The 23,165-nt window shown below is 37.4% G+C and overlaps 2 protein-coding genes across 2 annotated transcripts in view; one reads left to right on the top strand and one right to left on the bottom strand.

The window, feature by feature from the left end:
• The window catches only part of LOC117993978 (uncharacterized), a 47,566-nt gene extending 26,927 nt beyond the window's left edge, over positions 1-20,639 (bottom strand). Inside the window, exon 1 of the mRNA XM_034981856.1 lies at positions 20,577-20,639. Within this exon, the coding sequence (XP_034837747.1) occupies positions 20,577-20,639 (63 nt within the window). The remainder of the gene's footprint in view (positions 1-20,576) is intronic.
• LOC117993806 (irregular chiasm C-roughest protein-like) overlaps positions 9,805-23,165 on the top strand; it is a 97,950-nt gene continuing 84,589 nt past the window's right edge. Inside the window, exon 1 of the mRNA XM_069507134.1 lies at positions 9,805-9,996. The gene's annotated coding sequence lies outside the window, so the exon portion shown is untranslated. The remainder of the gene's footprint in view (positions 9,997-23,165) is intronic.

The raw sequence follows: 23,165 nt of genomic DNA, 5'->3' as shown, positions 1-23,165 counted from the left end.
ATGAAACTACACATAAACTACACACTAACTGCACATAACACACATGAACTACACATAGGTATCCGAGTAAACATCGAAACTTCCCTGTAAATATGGTTAAGCCATTTGGTAGGAGGCTTAAAACTGAAATTAGTGGCACGCACGTGACACACCGAGAGCAAGACGAAAGCTTATTTAAAGACTACGGGGGAAAAACAAATTGTTGCCAAAAAAAGTAAATTCAATTAAAATACATCTCAATTATATACATCTGTCTCGTTTTTATTCTGTCTTAAGTCTAAGTAAAGTCAGAGTGCGCTCTATAAATTCCACCCTAAGAGAAAGAGGCTGCGATCCGCACTCTGGGGCCTACCTGATCCAAAGATTGGCTATCGCCATTCAGCGTACTTTTGGCCCAGGGGGCAACCAGAGGTGGCCTTTTTGACGACGTTGTTACTAAATAATAATAATTTAAGTACATTTTAGTTTTAGTTTTAAGAATTTTTGACATTGTTTATTGTATAATTAAAATAATATAATGTATAAATCTGTATATTTGTAAAATTTAAATTTTTAACTTCTAATCAATGAATATTTTTTTTTTCGAATATTTAAATTAAAATGAACTGTAAGTTGTAAAAAAATCAGACCCGTGCTGTATGTGCCAGTAATGGAATGATCATGATGATAATGATGATAATAAAAAAAACCACGTCATCCGTTGCGAAGTGATTGAAGAATAAAAACTACCAAACATACACACTTCCGCATTCGCATTTACCTATACAGGGTTAAATAAAAAATGACATAAAGCTCTCGGCAACAACTTTTGTTCTACGACTTTTCAAAATTCCGTATTTATTTATGTCATACCAATCCATACCAGTCAATCAGTCAGCTTTTCCTTTTATATATTTAGATGTATAAATAAAATAAAATATGATAATTTTACGACGAGCTGAGTGTGTCACCACCTTTACACCCTGACCCATAGAACCTGTATAGAGGGCTTACAGCGACTAAATACGATACCGGCTCACAAATATATGGAAATTATTCTCAGCACACGCAGTTAGCGTTTGATCCGGGTTTAGTCAGGATTACGATCGCTTGATAAACATACAGACGAACTGGCTACCCGCCCCGGCTTCGCACGGGTAGCTTTTACAATTTTGTCGGGATCTCTTTTTTTGAAAATAAAATATAGCCTATGTTACTCCGGAATAATGTAACTGGTGAAAGAATTTTCAAAATCAGTTCAGTAGTTCCAGAGGTTACCACTTACCCCCTACAAATAAACTTACAAACATTCTCCCTCTTTATAATATTACTTAGTATAGAAGTATAGACTAGATAGACCAAAACTTCATACCTACTTACTCATTTCTTTAAAATGTTTGGAAAATGTAGTGAGGTGGGAAGAACACAAAATTGCGCGCGGCATGCAATGCAACAAATCACTGCAACTATACACCTGGGATGCGGCGCGACCCAACGAGGTGTTATTGTGCACCGGAGATATTTGCTGCTAGTTTGTATGTTCTATAAATGCTTCTTTTTTATTCGTTTCAATAGGTATTGCTTTTAAAGCGTTATTCATTTATTTTAAACTAGTTTATACCCGAGGACGAACCGCGTCGGCTGAAATCCTAATTTTACCCCTTTAGGGGTTGAATTTTTAGAAATCCTTTCTTAACGAAGGTCTACGTCATAATACAATGAACCAAAAGCTTAATTTGCTGGAATCCGCTGAAACAGGTCGAATCTATATGGTGCAAAGTAACACCTTTGCAATTGTGCATTGTAAGGTCTACATCTCCTGAGGATGCTCTGGTGTCGGGGCGAAACGTGCGTCGAGTGTGTTTGGGATTTGTGTGGTGCTGCGTGGTGGTGGTGCGTATTGCTTGCCTGGTGGCTGCTTCTTCCTGCATGTTTAGCAGTGGGAGGGCGGGCGGTGCATTTCGCATGCTGCATGTTGCACCATATAGATTCGACCTGTTTCAGCGGATTACAGCAAATTAAGCTTTTGGTTCATTGTATATCATGGACTTCCGCAAAGTAAAGCCTGCTTCTGTACAAAATAAGTCATAATAGCTACATGCATACCAAATTTCAGCCCGATCCGTCCAGTGGTTTGAGCTTTGCGTTGATAGATCAGTCAGTATATTTTTGAAAACCTAAATCTCCCTTACCTACTCGAAAAACTGAATCGGTGACACCCTATCGGCTATCGCGACTTGTGTTACTGTGCTTCTGAAAAATAGGACTGTTGTGCAAACAAAGCCCATTAAAAGTGTATATTTTCAACACAATAACAATTCTTGATCAAAACATGTTGCGTCCCAGGTGTGTCGTTTGCCATGATTTGTAATACAGTATTGGAATTTTGTGTTCTTTCTTTGCCTTATGCACTTCCACACCAAATCTGTGTTTTGTATGCTAGGTGCGTTTTTAAGGCAGTCATCCGATGGTTATTTAGAGATGAGTTGAGCTAATAGTTACTTAGCCAAAGTCAAAGTAAAAGCATAGAATAGGTATATAATAGTACTTTAAAGTCAAAGTAGGCACTTTTTGATAGTCAGTTATTGCATTTGTAAGATGATGATATAGTGGTGATAATTTTTACGCGAACTTAAAACTAAAGCTACGAGGGTCCCAAACGCGCCCAGGTCTGAGAAGAGCCCACAACAAATTCTTTCAGATTGAGAATATGAGAATTCGGTTCGTTTCCGTGATTCTTCGAAGTGGCCGTCATACAAATACGTACATTCGATTCGTACTTTTTTCACGGATCCGTAAAATCACGGATGAGTGCACAAGCGCCGTAAGGGTCATATCGAAAAACTGATACCTACTAACTCCATGCCTTATACCCCGCAAATTGCTAATGCGCGTGGTCGCCATTTTAGTGACGTCAGCACTAGACTGAAGTTTCGAGCTGATGGTATATTTTTATTTCGTCTGACGTCAAAATGACGTCATTTTGATGTGAATGAGACATGGTTCCAGCGCAATAGCAATTTGCGGGACTTCTAGTAACTAGCACCTTAGCCCTTAGGGTGCCAAGAATGGCGGTTTCGCACCGGAAAGCTCGACAGTAGGTGGACAGACGACATCAAACGAGTTCTAAGGAGCCGCTGGATTCAAGCGGCGCAAGGCCGGACCTATGTCCAAAAATCAAATCTACCACAGAAAATATCCACACAATCGGTAATGTTTTTAAACATTAACACCATTCATTTATAACTGCACCACAAAGATTCGCATCGAATGCTGTTTACAATACAAGACCCCACCATATTTGGGAACTTGTCACATGAGCCATTATAGCCTCACTTTATAACCCTTTTCCCAATACTAATAAAGGCTATAATCTGTATCAACTCCTTAGGAAGCCTCACAAGAGCGGGGCGCTTTCTTATTATAACTGGATTATTTAATAAAACAAGCAAAGCAGGATTACCAATAACTTCCATCTTATTCTTACGCCACGCGACGTTACCCTCATCTCTTTTTAACACATTTAGTTTTATATATTTCATCTCTGTCGTTCGGCACGCTTATATATTTGTCCCGTTCGCTCTAGGTTAACGTTCGACACATCCGTTGTGGACTGGTTTCGGAGATAAGTGACAGGTGCAAAAGTCGGCTGACCGAGGTACATTCTTTGGCCAGTTTTCTTTTTAAAGATGGCCGAATGGGTGCCAGATGGCGAATTTTGAATATCGAAGGCGTGCGAATATGCTTTCTTGATTCGCTGAATTTGATTAGATTTTTTCAGAATAGGAACCTATACTTACCTAATTCTATTTTTGAATTTTATAGAAACTACCGGATACACAGCGTGCGCTACTGCAACTACGCTAAAAAAGAATATTCCTAATGCGTTGTTTTAGTGGTCTAAACCCGTCTTCGCATTATTGCCTTTCTAATGAAATTGTTTTGGATTTGGACAAATTGGTTGGATGGTTCAAAGTATATAACGGACAAAGGTTGAAACATTTTTAGAGTTCCGTACTTCAAAAGGAAAAAAGGAACCCTAATAGGGTCACTTTGTTGACTGTCTGTCTGTCCTTCCCGTTGACCTAGAATCATAAAATTGGCGCCCCCCTGCCTCATACTCCGATTGCCATCTCAACCTGTTGCGGACTATACCGACCTTGTTTGTGTCAAATAACGGGTAACACCCGGTGTATTATGTGAATCAAATTACATACGAATATAGTATTTATTTCGATGTAGTTATGGTAACATTTCGTATGAACAAAGAATGTGTAAAGTTGGGACTACACTGCGAAATAATTTGCGACACCAAAACAGTTTTTGTCGTTCGTAACTCAAGAGTACCCGGAACGGTATATTTTACGTAAGTAGTACCTACCTATTTCTTCAATACACCAAGATTGTATAGTTTTTGTATATTTTGTCACAACGTTTAGCAAATATAGCAAAAAGTAACAACAATGTTCTAACGCCATTTTTACGTTTTTGAAATAGGTGTTGTTACTTTTGCTCTCACCTATAACTAAGTTAATTATTATAATGCATCAAAATAAATAGAAATCTGATTTGGAATCAACAGGTAAAGCCCTTTTATAATAATATGATACCCCACTTGGTATAATAAATAATCTTACTTTGAAAGGTGAAAAATACTAATTATTTGTCCATGAACACATTTTAATATTTTTTGTGATGTTTCCACAAATGCACGGTTCTCGGATTTATTCCTTTACTTGTGCTATATGACCTACCTATTTACGCCCCGCACACCCGCACGTTACCCACGCTCGCCCGCACCGGGTTAGCGCGGGGCCTAAGCGGGTGTGCGGGGCGGTCTCTCCCCGATTGCCATGTCGACCTGTACATTTTTACCTACATATTATTGTACGCAATACATTGAAGGTCTTGATATGCCATTATGATCGAAAGTAGGATGTGAAAATAGTCCAGAGTAATGTAGAAGTTCTTTTAATTCCAGTAGTACAAAAAACGTGTATTTTCTTCGCCATTACCTGTTCTATCGGTTGATGTAAGAACGGTATCGTTTCCATATGACTATAACAATGACCTACAATTTCAATGAATGCAGTATCTGGGTGGTAATCATCGATATAAATGACAAGATATGCCCAAGCGAACAAAATTTTTCACGGTTTAGAAACTAAATAAATCAGCGCCACCTCTTAGATACTAATGAACGACCCGTTTGAAATCCAGACGTCACTGAGTTTGCATTGGTGCAGTAGTGCATGAGCACCACTGAGTCGGTGCCATTTTGTTTGTTGTGTCCCTGTCCAAACGAAGTATGTATAAAGGCATTCCGAACCAGTGGTAGATGCATCCGACTATTCGTAAGTACTTGTAAAAGTTTATACGAATAAAAAAGATTTTTATTTATTTATTTATTATTTATTTATGTAATATATAAGTCAACTAGCTGCCCTGGCGAACTTCGTTCCGCCTAACAGTCGATTCAATTTTTTTTTAATTTTTCTCTCCGTAAGAACCATCCTCGTACTTCAAGGAATATTAAAAAAAAGAATTAATGAAATCGGTTCAGCTGTTCTAGAAATTTGCGCTTAGCAACACATTCAATGATTCATTTTTATATAAAGAGATTATACATAAATAAAACCAAAAATATTAAGAGCGTCGTTCTCTCGATACGAGCGTGATAGAAGGACAAACCAACAAAACACACTTTCGCATTTATAATATGAGTAGTGATTATGTCTAACGTCACAATTTTCTCCCAGTGGCTATAACTATTAAAAAGCTAGCTTTCTTTTTAGCTCTATATTTTCTGAAGATTATTCTAAGTCTTAGGTTAGACAAATTACTGAGTATTAGATACTCAGTCATGCTATGCTGTAACTTGACTATGACCAGTACTACTACATTACGCACATCTTATTATTATGCACAGATTAAGCAAAAAAATAGACCGAAAACGTATCTACTACTGCATGTCTGCTGATAAACGAAGTAGGAAAAAAGAAGCCGATTTTATTACCAAGCAACATAACATCCGCCATTTCTTTCCATTAAAAGCCTTCCAAAAAAATTATAGACTAGCGCTTGGCTGCAATCAGTCCTGGCAAGTGATGATGCAGCCTTGATGGAGCGCGCTTACCTAGAAGATGAATTTTCACTCTCGACATACTTGGAGGGGAAAACTGATGCCGGAAGGGTGTTCCAAATCATAGCGGTTCGGATTAGAAATGAGGAGGCAAATCGCTTTGTAAGTATCGGTGGAATTTCGACTACGTACGGAATCAGACCTTGACCATGCCTTGCGGTACGATAGTAGAAGGGTGAAGGAGGAACCAGGTTGAAAAGTTTTTCGGCACACTCTCCGAAATATATTATCCTGAAGAACACCGATGACAGGCAACTTTGCAACGATGTTCCAAACTTGCGAATATCATTACAGTTATGCATGTCGGTTGCCTCTCTAGTCCAGTTTGACAAAGACTTTTCTCTCTTTGCCAGTAATCATGAGTTTCACAATGCTTCTTGCGTTATTCCTAACAATATGACTAAAGTGCATTACATTATTGCATGCACCGCAATACATTTATGTTGGTAAGACATAATTTTATATTTTTTAATCCGCAATCGTTTCAATGTGATCGTACCTTGCTTAACCGTTTAAAAATAAAAAAATACAGGTAAAACACATAACCCTCCTTTGGGCTTCGCCGCAGTCAGGTAAAAATAAGCCAGTTAGATACCTGACCTTATGACCTAAGTTTGTATAGGTATACACTAGTGCAAGACACACAATTGGCCTCACTTTTTTAACACGTCTGTCTGCGAGAGTTCTATAATATCTTTTAGTCTGTGTCAGTACGGTACTTAGCTTATTAGGTACTTATAAGTTGTTGTGTAATGATGTGGTGTGAAGAAACCTGTCCTCAGAGATGATCTGACAGTTTCTTTGGGGGCGTGAGATGAGATCGCGTCTTATGTTCAAGGAAGATGGAGCGGCCACTTACTTAGCAAGTAGCGATTTCTCTTCCTACTTATTTTAGACTAGCTGATGCCCGCGACTTCGTCCGCGTGGATAGATAGATAGATAGATAGATAGAAATACTTTATTGCATACAAAAAAATTACATAACATCACAAAAACAAAGAAACTAAAACTAAAAAAAAAATTGTATGCAAAGGCGGCCTTATTGCTCACAGCAATCTCTACCAGGCAACCTTTGAAAAGCTAGCAGACAGACAGACAGACACACTTTCACATTTATAATATTAGTATGGATGAATGACAGAGACAACGCTCTACAGAGCCGAAATGTCATTCTAAAGGCCGATGTACATTACTTTCGGTCGCGTAGGTACAGAGTTTTGCGGTAGGTTGTTACAATAAGGTACATGAAAATATTGCAGTGTCTTTTTTCCCACTTTATCTTCTGCCAAATATCCCGATCGCAGGTTTCCTGGTACTTCATGAATAAAATAAATGAATGGAAAGGTTCCAAACAGTTAAGGTACGGCCACACCTGAGTTTGTCAATTGCCCGAAACATGGCATATATAAAAATACTAGCGTATGCTCGTGACTTCGTCCGCGTGGACTACCAATCCACCATTTTACTCCCTTAGAGGTTGAATTTTCAAAAACCCTATCTTAGCGGATGTCTACGTGATAAAACAGCTATCTCCATGCCAAATTTCAGCCCGATCCATCCAGTAGTTTGAGCTGTGCGTTGATAGATCAGTCAGTTAGTCAGTCAACTTTTCCGTTTATATATTTAGATATAGCGTGTAATCTTTACCCGCGATTGAAGTAAAACTAAATGCACGTGGGATCAAATTTTTGAAAATGAGCCGGCAAAAGATTTTTCTCATAACTGTCACGCAGTAAAAATTTAATCTATGGACCTACTCGTACTTGGTGATATCTCGATAAAAGGTGATGGCCTCAAAACGGCTGATAGCTTATGCTCGCGACTTCATCCGCGTGGACTACAAAAATTTCAAATCCCTATTTTACCCCCTGAGGGGTTGAATTTTCACGAATTTCCTTTCTTAGCGTTTCTTTCTTGATTGGCACGCAGATAGCTATTATGTCTATGTCATAATAGCTATCTGCGTGCCAAATTTTAACCCGATCCGTCCAGTGGTTTGAGCTGTGCGTTTATAGATCATTCAAGCAGTCAGATTTTCCTTTTATAAATAAATAAATAAATAACCTCTTTTTTTCTGAGGGTTTACAATTTATCAATTGTTAATCTAAAAACAATTACCTACATATTATTATTAAGTAAGTATCTATAACAAGTTGCGTCTTCGGTAGCCGTTTTAACGCTTCAACTTTTGCTTTTAGTTATGGATTAAAAAATGTAAGTCGCAGGTGTGGGCTAAGCTTTAGACTGCAGTGTCGATCGGTTTGCGCGGCATGTCGCCTGTTACTCGGAGAATTGCTTGCCATTGGGTTCCCATGGACCGAAATTGCCATAATAATGCCGTGTTTACGTGTCGGACTTCTTTTATGCCTCGATTAAGAGGCGTTACACAGAATGTGCATTGCCACAAATGCCAGCTCTATCGATTGTTAGTGGATTCTTGCAATTTTACAATTTGCAAGACAACGGGAATTAACACATCTTATACACATAAAAACATACAAACACACACACACACACACACACACACACACACACACACACACACACATATATATATATTAATCTAACATAATTATCATTGATTTTTAACATTGTGCTTTTTCTTTTTATTTCTTTTGTACCTAATTTCTTAATCTGGAGGTGGGCGTTAACAACTGTAACACAGTTTCTAACTAAAGCAGTTGTTACCGTTCTTTACTTTTAAATTTTAAGAGAATAATAAAGATTTTTAATTTTTTTTTCAATTTCTACTACAGGGAAATTAGGTTTAGGTTTAAAGAGTTTATTTTCTCAAAAAGCCAGCCCAGCTCTATCGATTGTTAGTAGATTCTTGCAATTTTACAATTTGCACGACAACGGCAATTTCTACTACAGGGAAATTGCCATAATAATGCCGTGTTTACGTGTCGGACTTCTTTTATGCCTCGATTAAGAGGTGTTACACAGAATGTGCAGTGTTACAAGTGCCAGCTCTATCGATTGTTAGTAGATTCTTGCAATTTTACAATTGGCAAGACAACGGAAATTTCTATTACAGGAGTTTGCAAATTTTTTGCACAGTTCCTATCACAAACTGTTTTTGTTCTTGTTTTCTATAATATTATACCTACAAGGGAAAAGTGATTAACTGACTGATTTATCAACGCCAGCTCAAACCACTGGACGGATCGGGCTGAAATTTTGCATGCAGATAGCTACATATTATGACGTAGGCATCCGCTAAGAAAGGATTTTTAAAAATTCTACCCCTGGGGGTAAAATAGGGGTTCGAAATTTGCGTAGTCCCCGCGGACGAAGTCGCGGGAATAAGCTAGTATTATAACAAATGCCCAATCAGGTGCCTATATTATCACTTTCATAATAAACGCAACTCAAAAAGTGGGATACAAATTAAAATGTCTCATTTGGAAATACATAATACTAGCTGATGCCCGCGACTTCGTCCGCGTGGAATTAGGTTTTTTATGCCTATGTCACTCTCCAGGTCTTTATCTATACCCATGCAAAAAATCACGTCAATCCGTTTGCAACGTTGCGACGTGATTGAAGGACAATCCAACAAACCAAGAACCCAACAAACAAACACACTTTCTTATTATAATAAGGGTACTGATGTCATAAGTTTCCATCAACAGATGCGTGCGCTTATCATTGTTGCAATGCTGCGGGTTTGATCTCCATCTCGATGCATCGCCAGTCGCGTATCAACTCGATGTCATGATACCCGCGCGACGCGTCGACGTTTCGCGCGCTTTCGTGTTCTGTTCGATTGTTGTTTTATGATATTGACAATATTTCCAAATTGGAATTAAACTAATATTGTTGTGTGTGTTACAAACTTTTGTTGTTGTGTATGGATTGCGATTTCATTTCAGGTATGTTTGTTGTGTTCTTATTTTATTTTTTTGTCGTTGTTGCGATTTGTTATCTTTTTTGTTTTAGTTGCATCAAGTTTTAGGCTTCAAAACTTATTTTGAGCTTTTATCTACCTACTCATAAATTAACCCGACTTTAATATTTTAATCTTGAATGCTCAGATAATTTACAATTATCTAAGCTTGAATGTTAAAATTACTTAATATCAAGTTTCTATCTCAATAAAAGCTGGATTTTATTTATTTAATCATATTTGCAACCTTAATAATTAATAAGTAACTTTTATTCAACTCACAAAATATTTCTTCTGCATTAATATTACAACTTAGAATATGATCTTTGTACTATTGACTGTATTAACCTAAAAAAATATTGAATATTTTGCAATATTTTGTAACAAAAATTAATGAAATATTAGAAGTAGCTTAGGTGTTTAAATTAATTAATAGTTATTACGTCACTATATTTTACTGTTTTCTAAATATAATTTAATTTGTAATCTTGTACCTATTTAATTAAATTATCTGGCAGTTTGTAAAGAGCTCGTTAACTTTTATGTTTTACATTGTTTATACTCATGAATTATTCATTTTTGTTACTATAGTAAAACTGGTACAACTTTTATCGTCTGACCTGATTATTTACTAAAACTTTATAAACTAAGTTTATTTACTAAGAGTTTTAGAAAACATATGGTATGGTAACATAGGTACCTAACTAGTTATAATTAATTTATTAATTTTGGATTTATGTTAAAAGTATTTTATACTACAAAATTGATATAGGCACTTACTTAATAATATTATAATATCTATATACCTATATTACCGTTATATACGTATATATTCTATACTATATACGTATATTATCTATATACCTATATTACCGTTTTAGTTTTCGACTTTATCTTTTAAATTATTAGTAAACGAAACCACAATAAAGCCGCAGACACATATAAAATGACAACCAAGGTTGACGTTCGACTTGAATTAAAAAAAAAAGCTGGTCAATCTCGTACTAAGTCAAGCATACGTTAGGGTTCCATACTCATGCTAATAAGGAAAACTTTTTTCTTTAGATAGTTCTCGTTTGCTGCTGACTTTTCTCTATCAAGAAACAATAAGTTTAATCTATTCTATATCTTAATATGGGCCTAGCTCACTATGGGCCTCATAAAAAAGCTCAGAGTCACTCAGCGGGTGATGGAGAGAGCTGTGGTTGGAGTTTCTCTACGTGATCAAATCAGAAATGAGGAGATCCGTAGGAGAGCCAAAGTAACCATCCCCTACTAGATGGACGGATGACATCAGACGAGTCGCAGGGGGCCGCTGGATTCAGGCGGCGCGGCGTAGGGCCGTGGCGTGTGGTAGTCCCTACAAGAGACCTATGTCCAGCAGTGGACGTTTATTGGTTGATGGTGATGATGATGATGATATCTAAATATATAAAAGGAAAAGCTGACTGACTGACTGATCTATCAACGCAAATTTGGCAAGCAGATAGCTATTATGACGTAGACATCCGCTAAGAAAGGATTTTTGAAAATTCAATCCCTAAGGGGGTGAAATAGGTGTTTGAAATTTGTGTAGTCCACGCAGACGAAGTCGCGAGCATAGCTTAGTAAGATTAAAATTTGTTTGTTCACTTCTTAGATTACTCCATAAGTAATATCATATCAGTTTAGATGGTAGGTATAGTTGGTTCGTCAATAAAATTTACATGTGCTAAGCAGAAATGATTTGATGGATCGGATGATGGAAATATTATACCAAGCACAGGTGGTGCGGCTTAAATAACTAGGACCTATGTTAGTATGACATCAAATACTATATACAATCATAGAATAGCGAAGTAACTACCTATATCTTCTCTATATATAAAAATGAATCGCTGAATGTGTTGCTCATCGCAAATCTCGAGAACAGCTGAACCGATTTCGCTAACTCTTTTTTTATAATATTCCTTGAAGTACGAGGATGGTTCTTACGGAGAGAAAAATTTGAATCGACTGTTAGGCGGAACGAAGTTCGCCAGGGCAGCTAGTATTATATAGTTATGTATGTTCGTTTTAAGCAATCCAATCTAAATGTGAAAGTGTGTCTGTCCGTCTGTCTGTCTGTCTGCTAGCTTTTCACGGCTCATCCGTTTAACCGATTTTGGCGAAATTTGGGACAGAGATAGCTTGCATCCCAGGGAACACATAACCCACCCTTTGGGCTTCGTCGCTTTCGGGTAAAATAATAAGTGATGTTTAAGTAAGGAAAACATCGTGAAGAAACCTTAACCGCTTGAAAAGTTTTCTAATCTGCACTCCCGCAGCGTAGTGGACTACGGCTTAAATCCTTCTCATTCATAGAGTAATCGGTCACCGTGATTATGAATGCTAGTAGGTATTCTAAAATTATTCTGATTTTTCAGTAAAATAGGGACCAAAACAAATTAAACAAAACATGTTTGACGACGGATCCCTAAAAAAGACACTAGATCAAGTGAGTAGTTGCAACAAAAAGTAGATTTACTCCGAGATGAGAGCACAAACAAAACTTTGCGGTTGCGAAACTAATCCTACATTAAAATTTCAACCTTATTTCCTTACATGTAGAAACGAATACATAAGTTTTTGGGCCGCACAACATGTGGTTACGGTTTTTGTATAACAGGTTCGATACGTTTTCCTACGTAATTAGGGCAGGTGTTGGGTGTTTGATGTTGAGAGATTTTTTCTTTTCGTCTCGGTTTTGTCCCTCTGCTGTTTAGTTCATGGAAGCCATTTTTGTAACAACCTTTGTGGCTTAGCAGAACTCAGTATTATTACTTTGATTATCCCCGTCTTTCGCACATTCCAATATTTTCAATAAAAAAGAAGAAAGAAAAGGCGTTTATTTTTTGAAAATTGTGCCACACATTATCAGTTTAAAGGTGCCCACGCACATGAGTTGCGCTGCACTGATTTAGGGCTTTAAAAATACCGTGGGAACTCTTTGATCTTCTGGGATCAAAAGTAGCCTTTGCCCTTCCACGGGATGCAAGCTATCTCTTAAGCAAATTTCATCAAAATCGATTGAACGGATGGGCCGTGAAAAGTTAGCAGACAGACGGACAGACACACTTTCGCATTTATGATAATATTAGTAAGAATTATGAATATTCGTACTATCTAGATAGTTTTTAAAACAACTAAATTGCGATTTCATAACCGGAAAGGAATCTTTTTATTATGTTTTTTAGTGAATAATTCAATAATTTACGAATCAGTTATAAAAACAAAACATCGTGACTTATAGATAACAATCGTAAAATAAAATTTGCAACGCCAATACAAAAATAAAAGAAAGAAAAAGAAACTCTATGCGCTCAAAGATAAGATTTATCATTCTATGATTGATATAAATGTACGTACAATTTATCGCCTAAAGCTCGTCAGGTAAAGCTCCTTTCTTCAAGAGAGACGATATACGCAACGTCACTCTCTGCCAAAGCACCTGACCACTGGGTCCAATAAAAGATCCAGAAAGTAAAATGCTAGTGTGTTTAAATGTATGATTGTCGTTAGTATGTATTGAATTTTAATTTAAACCTGCTTTAAACTTGTTTTTTTTTTAAGGTAATGTTTCACTTAAACTTTTTGTTTTCCTGTGAACTGAGATATTTTACCGTTCTAATATATATTTTTTTGGCGTTTTTAACCATAAAAGGTAAAAAACGGATTATAAAACACATTTGCGTGTTTAATTTATGATTGCCATGATGTCATACTGCCGCACTCAGAATCACTTAATCGTTACTTAAGTTTAGTTAAAACGAGACAGAGCAATATCTCTCACATAAATCTGTCTCGTTTTAACACAATCTTAAGTAACGATTAGCGACTCTGAGTACGGCTGTTAGACACCGAGAGTCACTAAGCGGGCGATGGAAAGAGCTATGTTTCGAGTTTCTTTACGTGATCAGAAATACAAGCCGCCAAGCGCTTACGAGCACGAAGAAATCAACATTGTAATCTTTTGTTTTTATGGAAATAAATAAATTACAAAATATCAAAAATGAGGAGATCCGTAGAAGAACCAAAGTAACCCACATAATTCAGCGGGGTTTGAAGCTGAAGTGGCAATGGACAGGGCACATAGCTGAAAAATCGATTCACTTTGGGGTCCATAGGTGTTAGAACCTGACACCTTGGGACCCCAACTAACGACCTCACATCGGAAAGTGCTAGTTGCAAGATGCCCCACTAGGTAGACAGAAGACATCAAACGAGTCACAGGGAGCCGCTGGATTGCAGTAGCGCAAGATCATGGCGTGTGGAAGTCCCTCTAAGAGACCTATATCAGCAATGGACGCAGAGACGGATTAAATGTAGATGCGCCCTAGGCAAGCACCTCTTAGGCGCCCCTCTAACAGCCATGTTAATTTTTTTTTTTTTTTTTTAATAGATATAGCGAGCAAGCGAGCAGGCGGGTCACCTGATGTTAAGTGATTACCGCCGCCCATGAAAATTTGCAGCACCAGAGGAGCCGCCGATGTGTTGCCGGCCTTTTAGGAATTTGTTGGTCCGCCCCTTGAATAACCCCATTTTTACTAACTAATTTCAAAAGAACGAGGAATCGTCTCATTGCATAGTTGTTGGTGATTATATTATTTATGTGAACGAGTGAAGAACATCACGACGTCATGACGCTTTGCTTTATTAAAAAAGAGGCAGTTTCGGTCACTCCAAGATAAAATTACTTTAGTAGGGATAATTAGGTAGGCCAGGTAATGGAACTCTACGTGATCGCGCGCGCCCCTTTGTAACATCGCGCCCCTAGACATGTGCTTAGTTTTCCTTAGGGATAATCTGCCTCTGAATGAACGTCTATCGGTTGACGATGATTATGATGTCATCTTTAAAGCGTGTTGCTCAATGCCTATTGCCTATTGAATTACCAATCGCCTACGCAAATCTCGAGAATGTATGCGTGGCCATGTTAAGCAAAAAATACGAGTATTTACGACGTAGCCAATTGATTTTGGACTATACGTCTAAGGCGCATCGCACACCTGTAGAGTGGAATGAAGCCGACCGACTTTTATCATGAAAACTTTAAGTAGGCCTTAAATTAAATTTAGCATAACAACGTCAGTGGCGTACGCCGTACCATGTATCCTTACTGAACACGGGTCTCTTCTCAGAATGAGAACGGTTTAGGTCATAATCCACCATGCTTGCCAAGTAGGTACGAGTTAGCAGACTTCACACACCTCTGAGAACTTTCAGACATGCAAGTTTCCTCAAGATGTTTTCCTTCACCGTTAAAGCCCATGTTACCCATGCAAAAAATTACTTCGATCCGTTGCTCCGTTGCGATGTGATTGAAGGACAAACCAATAAACCAACAAACAAACACACTTTCGCATTTAGAATATGGGTAGTAATGGATAGTGATTATACTCTCTAAACATTAATTATAAAGTACCTACGTGTTTTTAAATAAAACTGCTTCAAAGATAAATAAATAAATTGAATTGAATTGAATTGAATTGAAAGATAATATGCCCTCACCTTTATATAGCAAAGAATATTCTAACAGAGTAGGTACAGACCTTCCTTCACTGGTAATTGGGTGCCAATTGTTGTTATAAAAAGTGTATCGAAATAAAATCGATAGCTATAACGAGGACTCTACTCGAATAGATATCTTCAAATGTTTGAATAATCATTTTATTTACTTAATCTATCTATAGGTGACGACCTCCCTGGCGCAGTGGTAAACGCTGTGGTCTTATTATAGTGGTAGGCACCGAGTTCGATTCCGGGCAGGGGTTTGGAATTTTATAATTTCTAAATCTCTGACCGGAGACCTTTTACATCAAATAAACCCCTATTAGGTAAGGTTAAGTTTTTTTTTAAAATTATTTCTAAAGTGGTAAGTCCATTAAAGTTTTTAAAAATACTTAGATGCCATTAGCGTCATTTTTTTTAAGTCTTGAAGTTTTGTGCCCACTGCGCTCGCATGATAATTTTGAACTTTCGATAAAATTTTGGTCATGTTTCATAATGCCTAGGTAAACCGTAATTCTTTAGGCAATAGTTGAGTTCATGTTTATTAATTACCACAAAAACATGCCCAAAAACGCTCTAGTAAAAGAAAAAAAAAGAAAAACCACTGATTAAGGTATTTACATTTTTCTTTTAGACGTCACATCCCCGGCCACCCTGTATACATTAGCACAGATATCAATATTAGTCTTTAGGCTAGGAATTGGGATAAAGTTGATTCAACCGCTTTTTAGCCCAAAACGGGAAATCCTATAGATTTGCATTCTAATGTAATTTATGCTACATCGTTAAGTGCATTGACTTGTTTATATATTGTGTAGGTTTTAAAAATAATATAATATAATATGCCAGAGAAACAGGATGTAGATCGACATGTTTATTAATTTGTCTAGGTTTGACAAATATTTGACAAAATTTGTTAGTTTCAGATTAGGTACAGTGCGACAAGACTCTCTTGGCACTTGAATGACATTGACAGGGGGGCGCTGTTGGAGAACAAAAGCGTTTTTTATATTTTATTTTATTCATGTACAAGTTAGCACTTGACTGCAATCTCACCTGATGGTAAGTGACGATCCAGTCTAAGGTGGGAATATCCAAACAATATCAAAGGAGACACTTGGCGGCAACGCTAGTTCCGATTTTCGCCACGCGCCAAGATAGCCTTGTCACACTGTAGAGCTAAATATGGATGAGCTCTGCACTTGAAATTGAAGACAAGTATAGTCCGCGACAGGTCGAGATGGCAATCGGGTACGAGGCAGGAGGCACCCCGCACACCCGTACGTTACCCGCGCTCCCCCGCAACGGGTTAGGGCGGGGTCTGTGCGGGGCGTTCCCTCCTCGATTGCCATCTCGACCTGTCGCGTACGTGGAAGATACTTTTTGCTTGTTAGGTAGGTATGCAAAAAAACTTACATTAGGTACAAACATTCCTTCAACATACTTGATATTAATATTAATGGTGGTAATTTTCCAATATATAAAGCAGTCATTATTTTTTTTAATTCAAAAGACATCTTAAGCGCCTCATTAGCTCTTTTGCCGTGAATTAATTAATAAACCAGTCAAGTGCGAGTTGGACTCGCAAACGTAGGGTTCCGTACCATCTTACAATAATTAACACTTTTAATATATTTTTTGTGATGTAATAAATAAATTCAGAGTTATCAGAGGGCACGGCAGTGCCCCCGCCAAGACGAGCCAAACTAAAGGACGGGGCACTACGTACCTGTTCTCGAAGCGTTTCGTCGTATTTTTCGGATTTTCCCTTTACACGTGCTATAAGACATTGCCACCTGCCAAATTTCATTATTCCAGATCATCGCGTTAGGTAGCCCTATAGGTTTTGATTTACTGGCCTTGACAGATACGACAGATAGCGAAGTGATCCTATTAAATGTTCATTTTTTCTCCTTTTGAGGTGCGGAACCTAAAAACATAAGCTTGTAAGGACACGTCACACTTGACATTTCGCTGTAAATTGGAATGAATGAAAAATAAATAATTGTATCATAGGAATTATTAAATAGAGGATCTTCCAGAATTCGTAAAATCCAATTCTCTTTCCTATCCATTTGAAAGTACCGAATATTGTAGGTATATCAAATCATTGAAAAAAGAAACCGCCGAGTTTCTTGCTAGTTCTTCTCGGTAGGAAAGGCATTCCGATTTCCGAACCAGTGGTATATACAGCTGATGATTCAAAAATACTTGTAAATGTTTAATTGAATAAAAGTATTTTTTCTTTATTTATTTATTTACCGATTTAACTAAAAAGTTCTTGAAATTACAACCCTTTAGATTACAACATGGGGTTATTCAAGGGGCTGACCAACAAATTCCTAAAAGGCCGGCAACGCATCGGCGGTTCCTTTGGTGCTGCAAATGTTCATGGGCGGCGGCACTCGGCACTTAACTTCAGGTGACCCGTCTGCTCGTTTGCTCGCTATCTCTATTAAAAAAAAAAATTACGTCATATGTTTATGACGTTACATCTATGTATGTCATACTAAGCTCCCTTACTAAGCGAGCGTTTTGACGTTTGATAAAAAGTCGCTGATTTGATATCACATGGCTGACTCAGCCGTGGCGGTGTGAAACGGCTTAATTACGCAACGCCCAATTATACCTACATTGCTCGCATGGAAACATTTTAATAACTGTTAATTAACAATTCCTGTATGACACTACGGGGATCCGTAATTGAAAGAGATATGAACTTATGAGTGTGCTTATTATATGCATGATAGATAGACTACTATGTACTGATGACTAACTACTACTATAGTGCATTCAAAATAAACTGGCGTGGTTCCATTTGAGACCGTCATTAACAATAACAATAGAATTAAGTCGTGGCGGGTGAATTCAAAAGTATCAACACTATGAGGTTGGACCGGTTCCTTTAAAAATGAATGGGCTCTATGAGTGTTTGGTTTATTATCCAAATTGTTTACGTGGCATATTGAATGTTAACCTATTGTTATTGCTAAAGAGTAAAGACGGTCTCAAGTGGAATCACGCCAGTTTATTTTGAATGCACTATATGTACTACTTTGGTTCCCATACTGATCCCTTCATTTCTGATTTGATCACGTAGAGAAACTACAAGAATAGCCTCTCTGTCGCCCACTGACTGATTTTGAGCTGTCTTATAAGGCCCATAGTTAACAAACTGTAATGTAACATTTTACGTAAACTAACGTAACATACGTTGGTTTACGTAAAAAGTACGTAAACTTGTAGATACATATTATAAGTAGATGATTTCTCTCTATCATAATATTTCGGGAACAAAACCTCAGAACAGGCGAACCGTCATAAAATCGCAACGCCCCATTGAGCACAATATACAAATCTATTAACAAAGTTTACACTCTAGTACCTCGACCGATTAATTGTAACGGATGCTTATCGCTGAATTTCGGATGTTTTGTAACTAATTTGCGCCGGTTTACGACCGATTTACATTTAACGATACGATAATGGTATTATAAACTCATTCGACATTGAATCAATGATAACAATAATCTATTAATAAAGTTTACACTCTAGTACCTCGACCGATTAATTGTAACGGATGCTTATCGCCGAATTTCGGATGTTTTGTAACTAATTTGCGCCGGTTTACGACCGATTTATATTTAACGATACGATAATGGTATTATAAACTCATTCGACATTGAATCAATGATAACAATAATCTATTAATAAAGTTTATACTCTAGTACCTCGACCGATTAATTGTAACGGATGCTTATCGCCGAATTTCGGATGTTTTGTAACTAATTTGCGCCGGTTTACGACCGATTTATATTTAACGATACGATAATGGTATTATAAACTCATTCGACATTGAATCAATGATAACAATAATCTATTAATAAAGTTTATACTCTAGTACCTCGACCGATTAATTGTAACGGATGCTTATCGCCGAATTTCGGATGTTTTGTAACTAATTTGCGCCGGTTTACGACTGATTTACATTTAACGATATGATAATGGTATTATAAACTCATTCGATATTAAATCAATGATAATAATAATCTATTAATAATGTTTACACTCTAGTACCTCGACCGGTTAATTGTAACGGATGCTTATCGCCGAATTTCGGATGTTTTGTAACTAGTTTGCACCGGTTTACGACCGATTTACATTTAACGATACGATAATGGTATTATAAACTCATTCGATATTGAATCAATGATAATAATTATTATCTACTAGCTGATGCCCGCGACTTCGTCTGCGTGGAATTAGGTTTTTTGAAAATCCCGTGGGAACTCTTTTATTTTCCGGGATAAAGCCTATGTCACTCTGCAGGTCTTTATCTATACCCATGCAAAAAATCACGTCAATCCGTTGCACCGTTGCGACGTGATTGAAGGTTAAACCAACACACCAACAAACCAATAAACCAACAAACAAACACACTTTCGCATTACTAATAAGGGTACTGATTAATAAAGTTTACACTCTAGTACGGTCTTCCTCGACCGATTAATAATTGTATTGTAACGGGTGTTTATCGCAGAATTTCGGATGTTTTGTAACTAATTTGCAGCGGTTTACGACCGCTTTACATTTACCGAAACGATATTATATACTCATTAGATATTGAATTAATGATAGTAATCTATTTAGTTTCTATGTAATAATCTATTTAGTTCCGAATACACGCTTACCTCAACCGACTAATTAAAATTCATAACGGATACTTATCGCTGAATATAGAGTGTTTTGAACCGATTTACATTTTAAAGATATTATTGGTATTTTATGCTAATGTGATATTTGTCTCTTAATGATAATAATTCATAACCAAGTTAACACTCATAGTAGGTATAGTACTCGACAGGTCGGGGTATGAGGCGGTTGTACGCCCCGCACACCTGCACGTCACCCGCGCTCGCCTACACCGGGTTAGCGCGGAGGCTGTGCGGGTGTTCGGAGCGTTCCCACCCCGATTGCCATCTCGACCTGTTGCGTACTATAGCTCGGCTGATTAATTTAGCCTGCAGTGGCACTCACCACACCGTACTGCAGGCTCTTGTCGTTGTTGAGCGGGCATAACAGTGTGAAGTTGCCGCGCATGTCGTACAGCGGTGCGTCGGGCGCGGGCGCGGCGGCGATATTGAATCGGAAAGTGTAAAAAGCTCATTATTCATCTGACGACGGTACAATTTCCTTAACTAAAATAACGAAAAAAATTATCTGTTATTTAGTCCCCATTATAATTTTTTACTGTACTCTCTCTCTCTCCTCGATTTGTTACACTAGTGTAAATAATTTATGCAAAGTTAACTCCGTAAAAAATTATACGTAATTACCATATTATCATTTCTACACCGATCAGGAAGGTAATCGATGCCGGAAGGCCGGAATATCTTTCTTGCGTTGCATCGCAGCACCAAAAGTGATGCCCTCTACTTAAGTTATGCAACATCAGTAGGTACCCTTATTATAAATGCGAAAGTGTGTTTGTTTGTTGGTTTATTGGTTTGTTGGTTTGTCCTTCAATCACGTCGCAACGGTGCAACGGATTGACGTGATTTTTTGCATGGGTATAGATAAAGACCTGTAGGGCGATTGTCTAAAACCTGCATCAATCATTATTACAGTCTCAATTGTTCTGATTGGCTGAATTTGTGCGATTTTTGTTGCAACAATACATTGTAGCCAATAGTGAGCGAGCATTAACCAATCAGAGATGATTGCGATCGTGACATTGTAGCTGTCAAACAATCGCGGTAGGGCCACTGGAGAGTGACATAGGCTACTTTTTATCCCGGAAAATCAAAGAGTTCCTAATTTCACGCAGTCACAGGCATCAGCTAGTAATACATAATCTTAAAATTATACAAAAGGAAAGGGAGATTGATTGACTGACTGACTGAGCTATCAACGCATAGCTCAAACTACTCGACGGATCGGGCTGTTTGGCATTTATAGTGTAGTCCACCTCCATGTGGACGTAGTCTTGGGCATAACCTAGTTGTTATAGGTTTTTTTTGTTCTTTACTTATGTACCCTTATTTTTATGGTTTGTACGTTTATTCGTTTGTACCTACGTTTAATTGAACCTGAGACTTTTGAACTTTGTTGCCCAACATTGCACTGGAGGGTAGTTGCGATAATTACATAACAGCGTGTCCAAGTCAATCCCTCGCTTATCGACAATCGACATAATTGCCTTATCGTGTTCCGACGCATGCTGTAAAGCACCGTGGAAATTAGGACACTCCCACATATTACGGTTTAATCGTAATGGTGTATTTATTGCACTCGGGTGTTTTGACCTTTTATAATGTAATCTTAATCTTACATGTCTTTATCAACATTTGCAATAAAATTTATTTATTAAAATCCTAAATTTTAACAATATATGCTAAATTTTAATAATATTTGTTTATAAAACGTAGTTACAATACAACACGCACATGCAAACTGTGGAACCAACTCCCAACAGCGGTGTTCCCACTAGATTACAACATGGGGTTATTCAAGGGGCGGACCAACAAATTCCTAAAAGGTCGGCAAAGCATCGACAGTTCCTCTGGTGCTGCAAATGTTCATGGGCGGCGGTAATCACTTAACATCAGGTGACCCGTCTGCTCGTTTGCTCGCTATCTCTATTTAAAAAAAAAAAATTTATGTAGCACTAGATATGGAATGCCATATAAAATGGCAGTACTTTTTTGTGCCGATTCGAAGCGCCTCACCGAGCATACCGGGAATTAAAATTGACACCATAGAGATTGACACTTTATCAAATAGTCCTCGTGTTGACAGATGAGACATCTCATTAAAATTTAGTTTCGAGAACGCTCTCTCTGACGCTCTCTGCTGCTATCAGCGCCAAAATGGCGACAAAATCAAGTTCACACACCTTTGAGAACATTATGGATAATTCTCAGATATGCCGATTTCCTCACGATGTTTTCTTTCCTTAAAGCAAGTGATAGTTAATTACTTAATAAGTAAATATTAAGTAATAGGTATAGTTAAATACCACATGACTTTTATTGCAGGCAGATTATAGCAAAGTAATATAGTCTTGTATTATTTTGTATAATCCATCCGGGTTTGTTCACCTGGTTTCCGAAATTTCCATGTAGTTTTAATATTCTAGTCGATGTTAATGAGTTGCTGTGAACTTATCTAAATAATGTAATTAATATTCTTTATCGGACCATAAGTAGCAATTTGTAATTAAATTTACTTAAAGCATATGATACCGATGGAATGGCTTATAGTCATTCTATTTTTATCTGAGATTTTTGTGTCAAGAATTTTCGTTGAATATGCATTGTTGTTCGACTTTGATCTTACTAATGGGCTAATGGGTATTACAGCTGCCACTGGTAAACTGGCCTATGGCATTTTGGTCAAACCAGATTAATCGATCATTAGCGTAACTTATCTCAAAGGCATCTTTATCAAAAAACCAATGCACTTAAATAAATAGACTTTTATTTCAGGCATACATAACCCATAATTATTATGAGTTAGACCGGAACATAGTACTTATTACTAGCTTAACTTAACAACTAATCCCAACAATTTATAATGCCCGAGAGAGCCTCATAGCACCATTCCAGCACCTCCACAGAGGACTTT

The sequence above is a fragment of the Maniola hyperantus genome, chromosome 25 (assembly GCF_902806685.2).
Source record: "Maniola hyperantus chromosome 25, iAphHyp1.2, whole genome shotgun sequence".
NCBI classification, from domain to species: domain Eukaryota; kingdom Metazoa; phylum Arthropoda; class Insecta; order Lepidoptera; family Nymphalidae; genus Maniola; species Maniola hyperantus.
The sequence above is the reverse complement of the archived record's forward strand: the minus strand, read 5'-3'. Positions and strand labels throughout refer to the sequence as shown.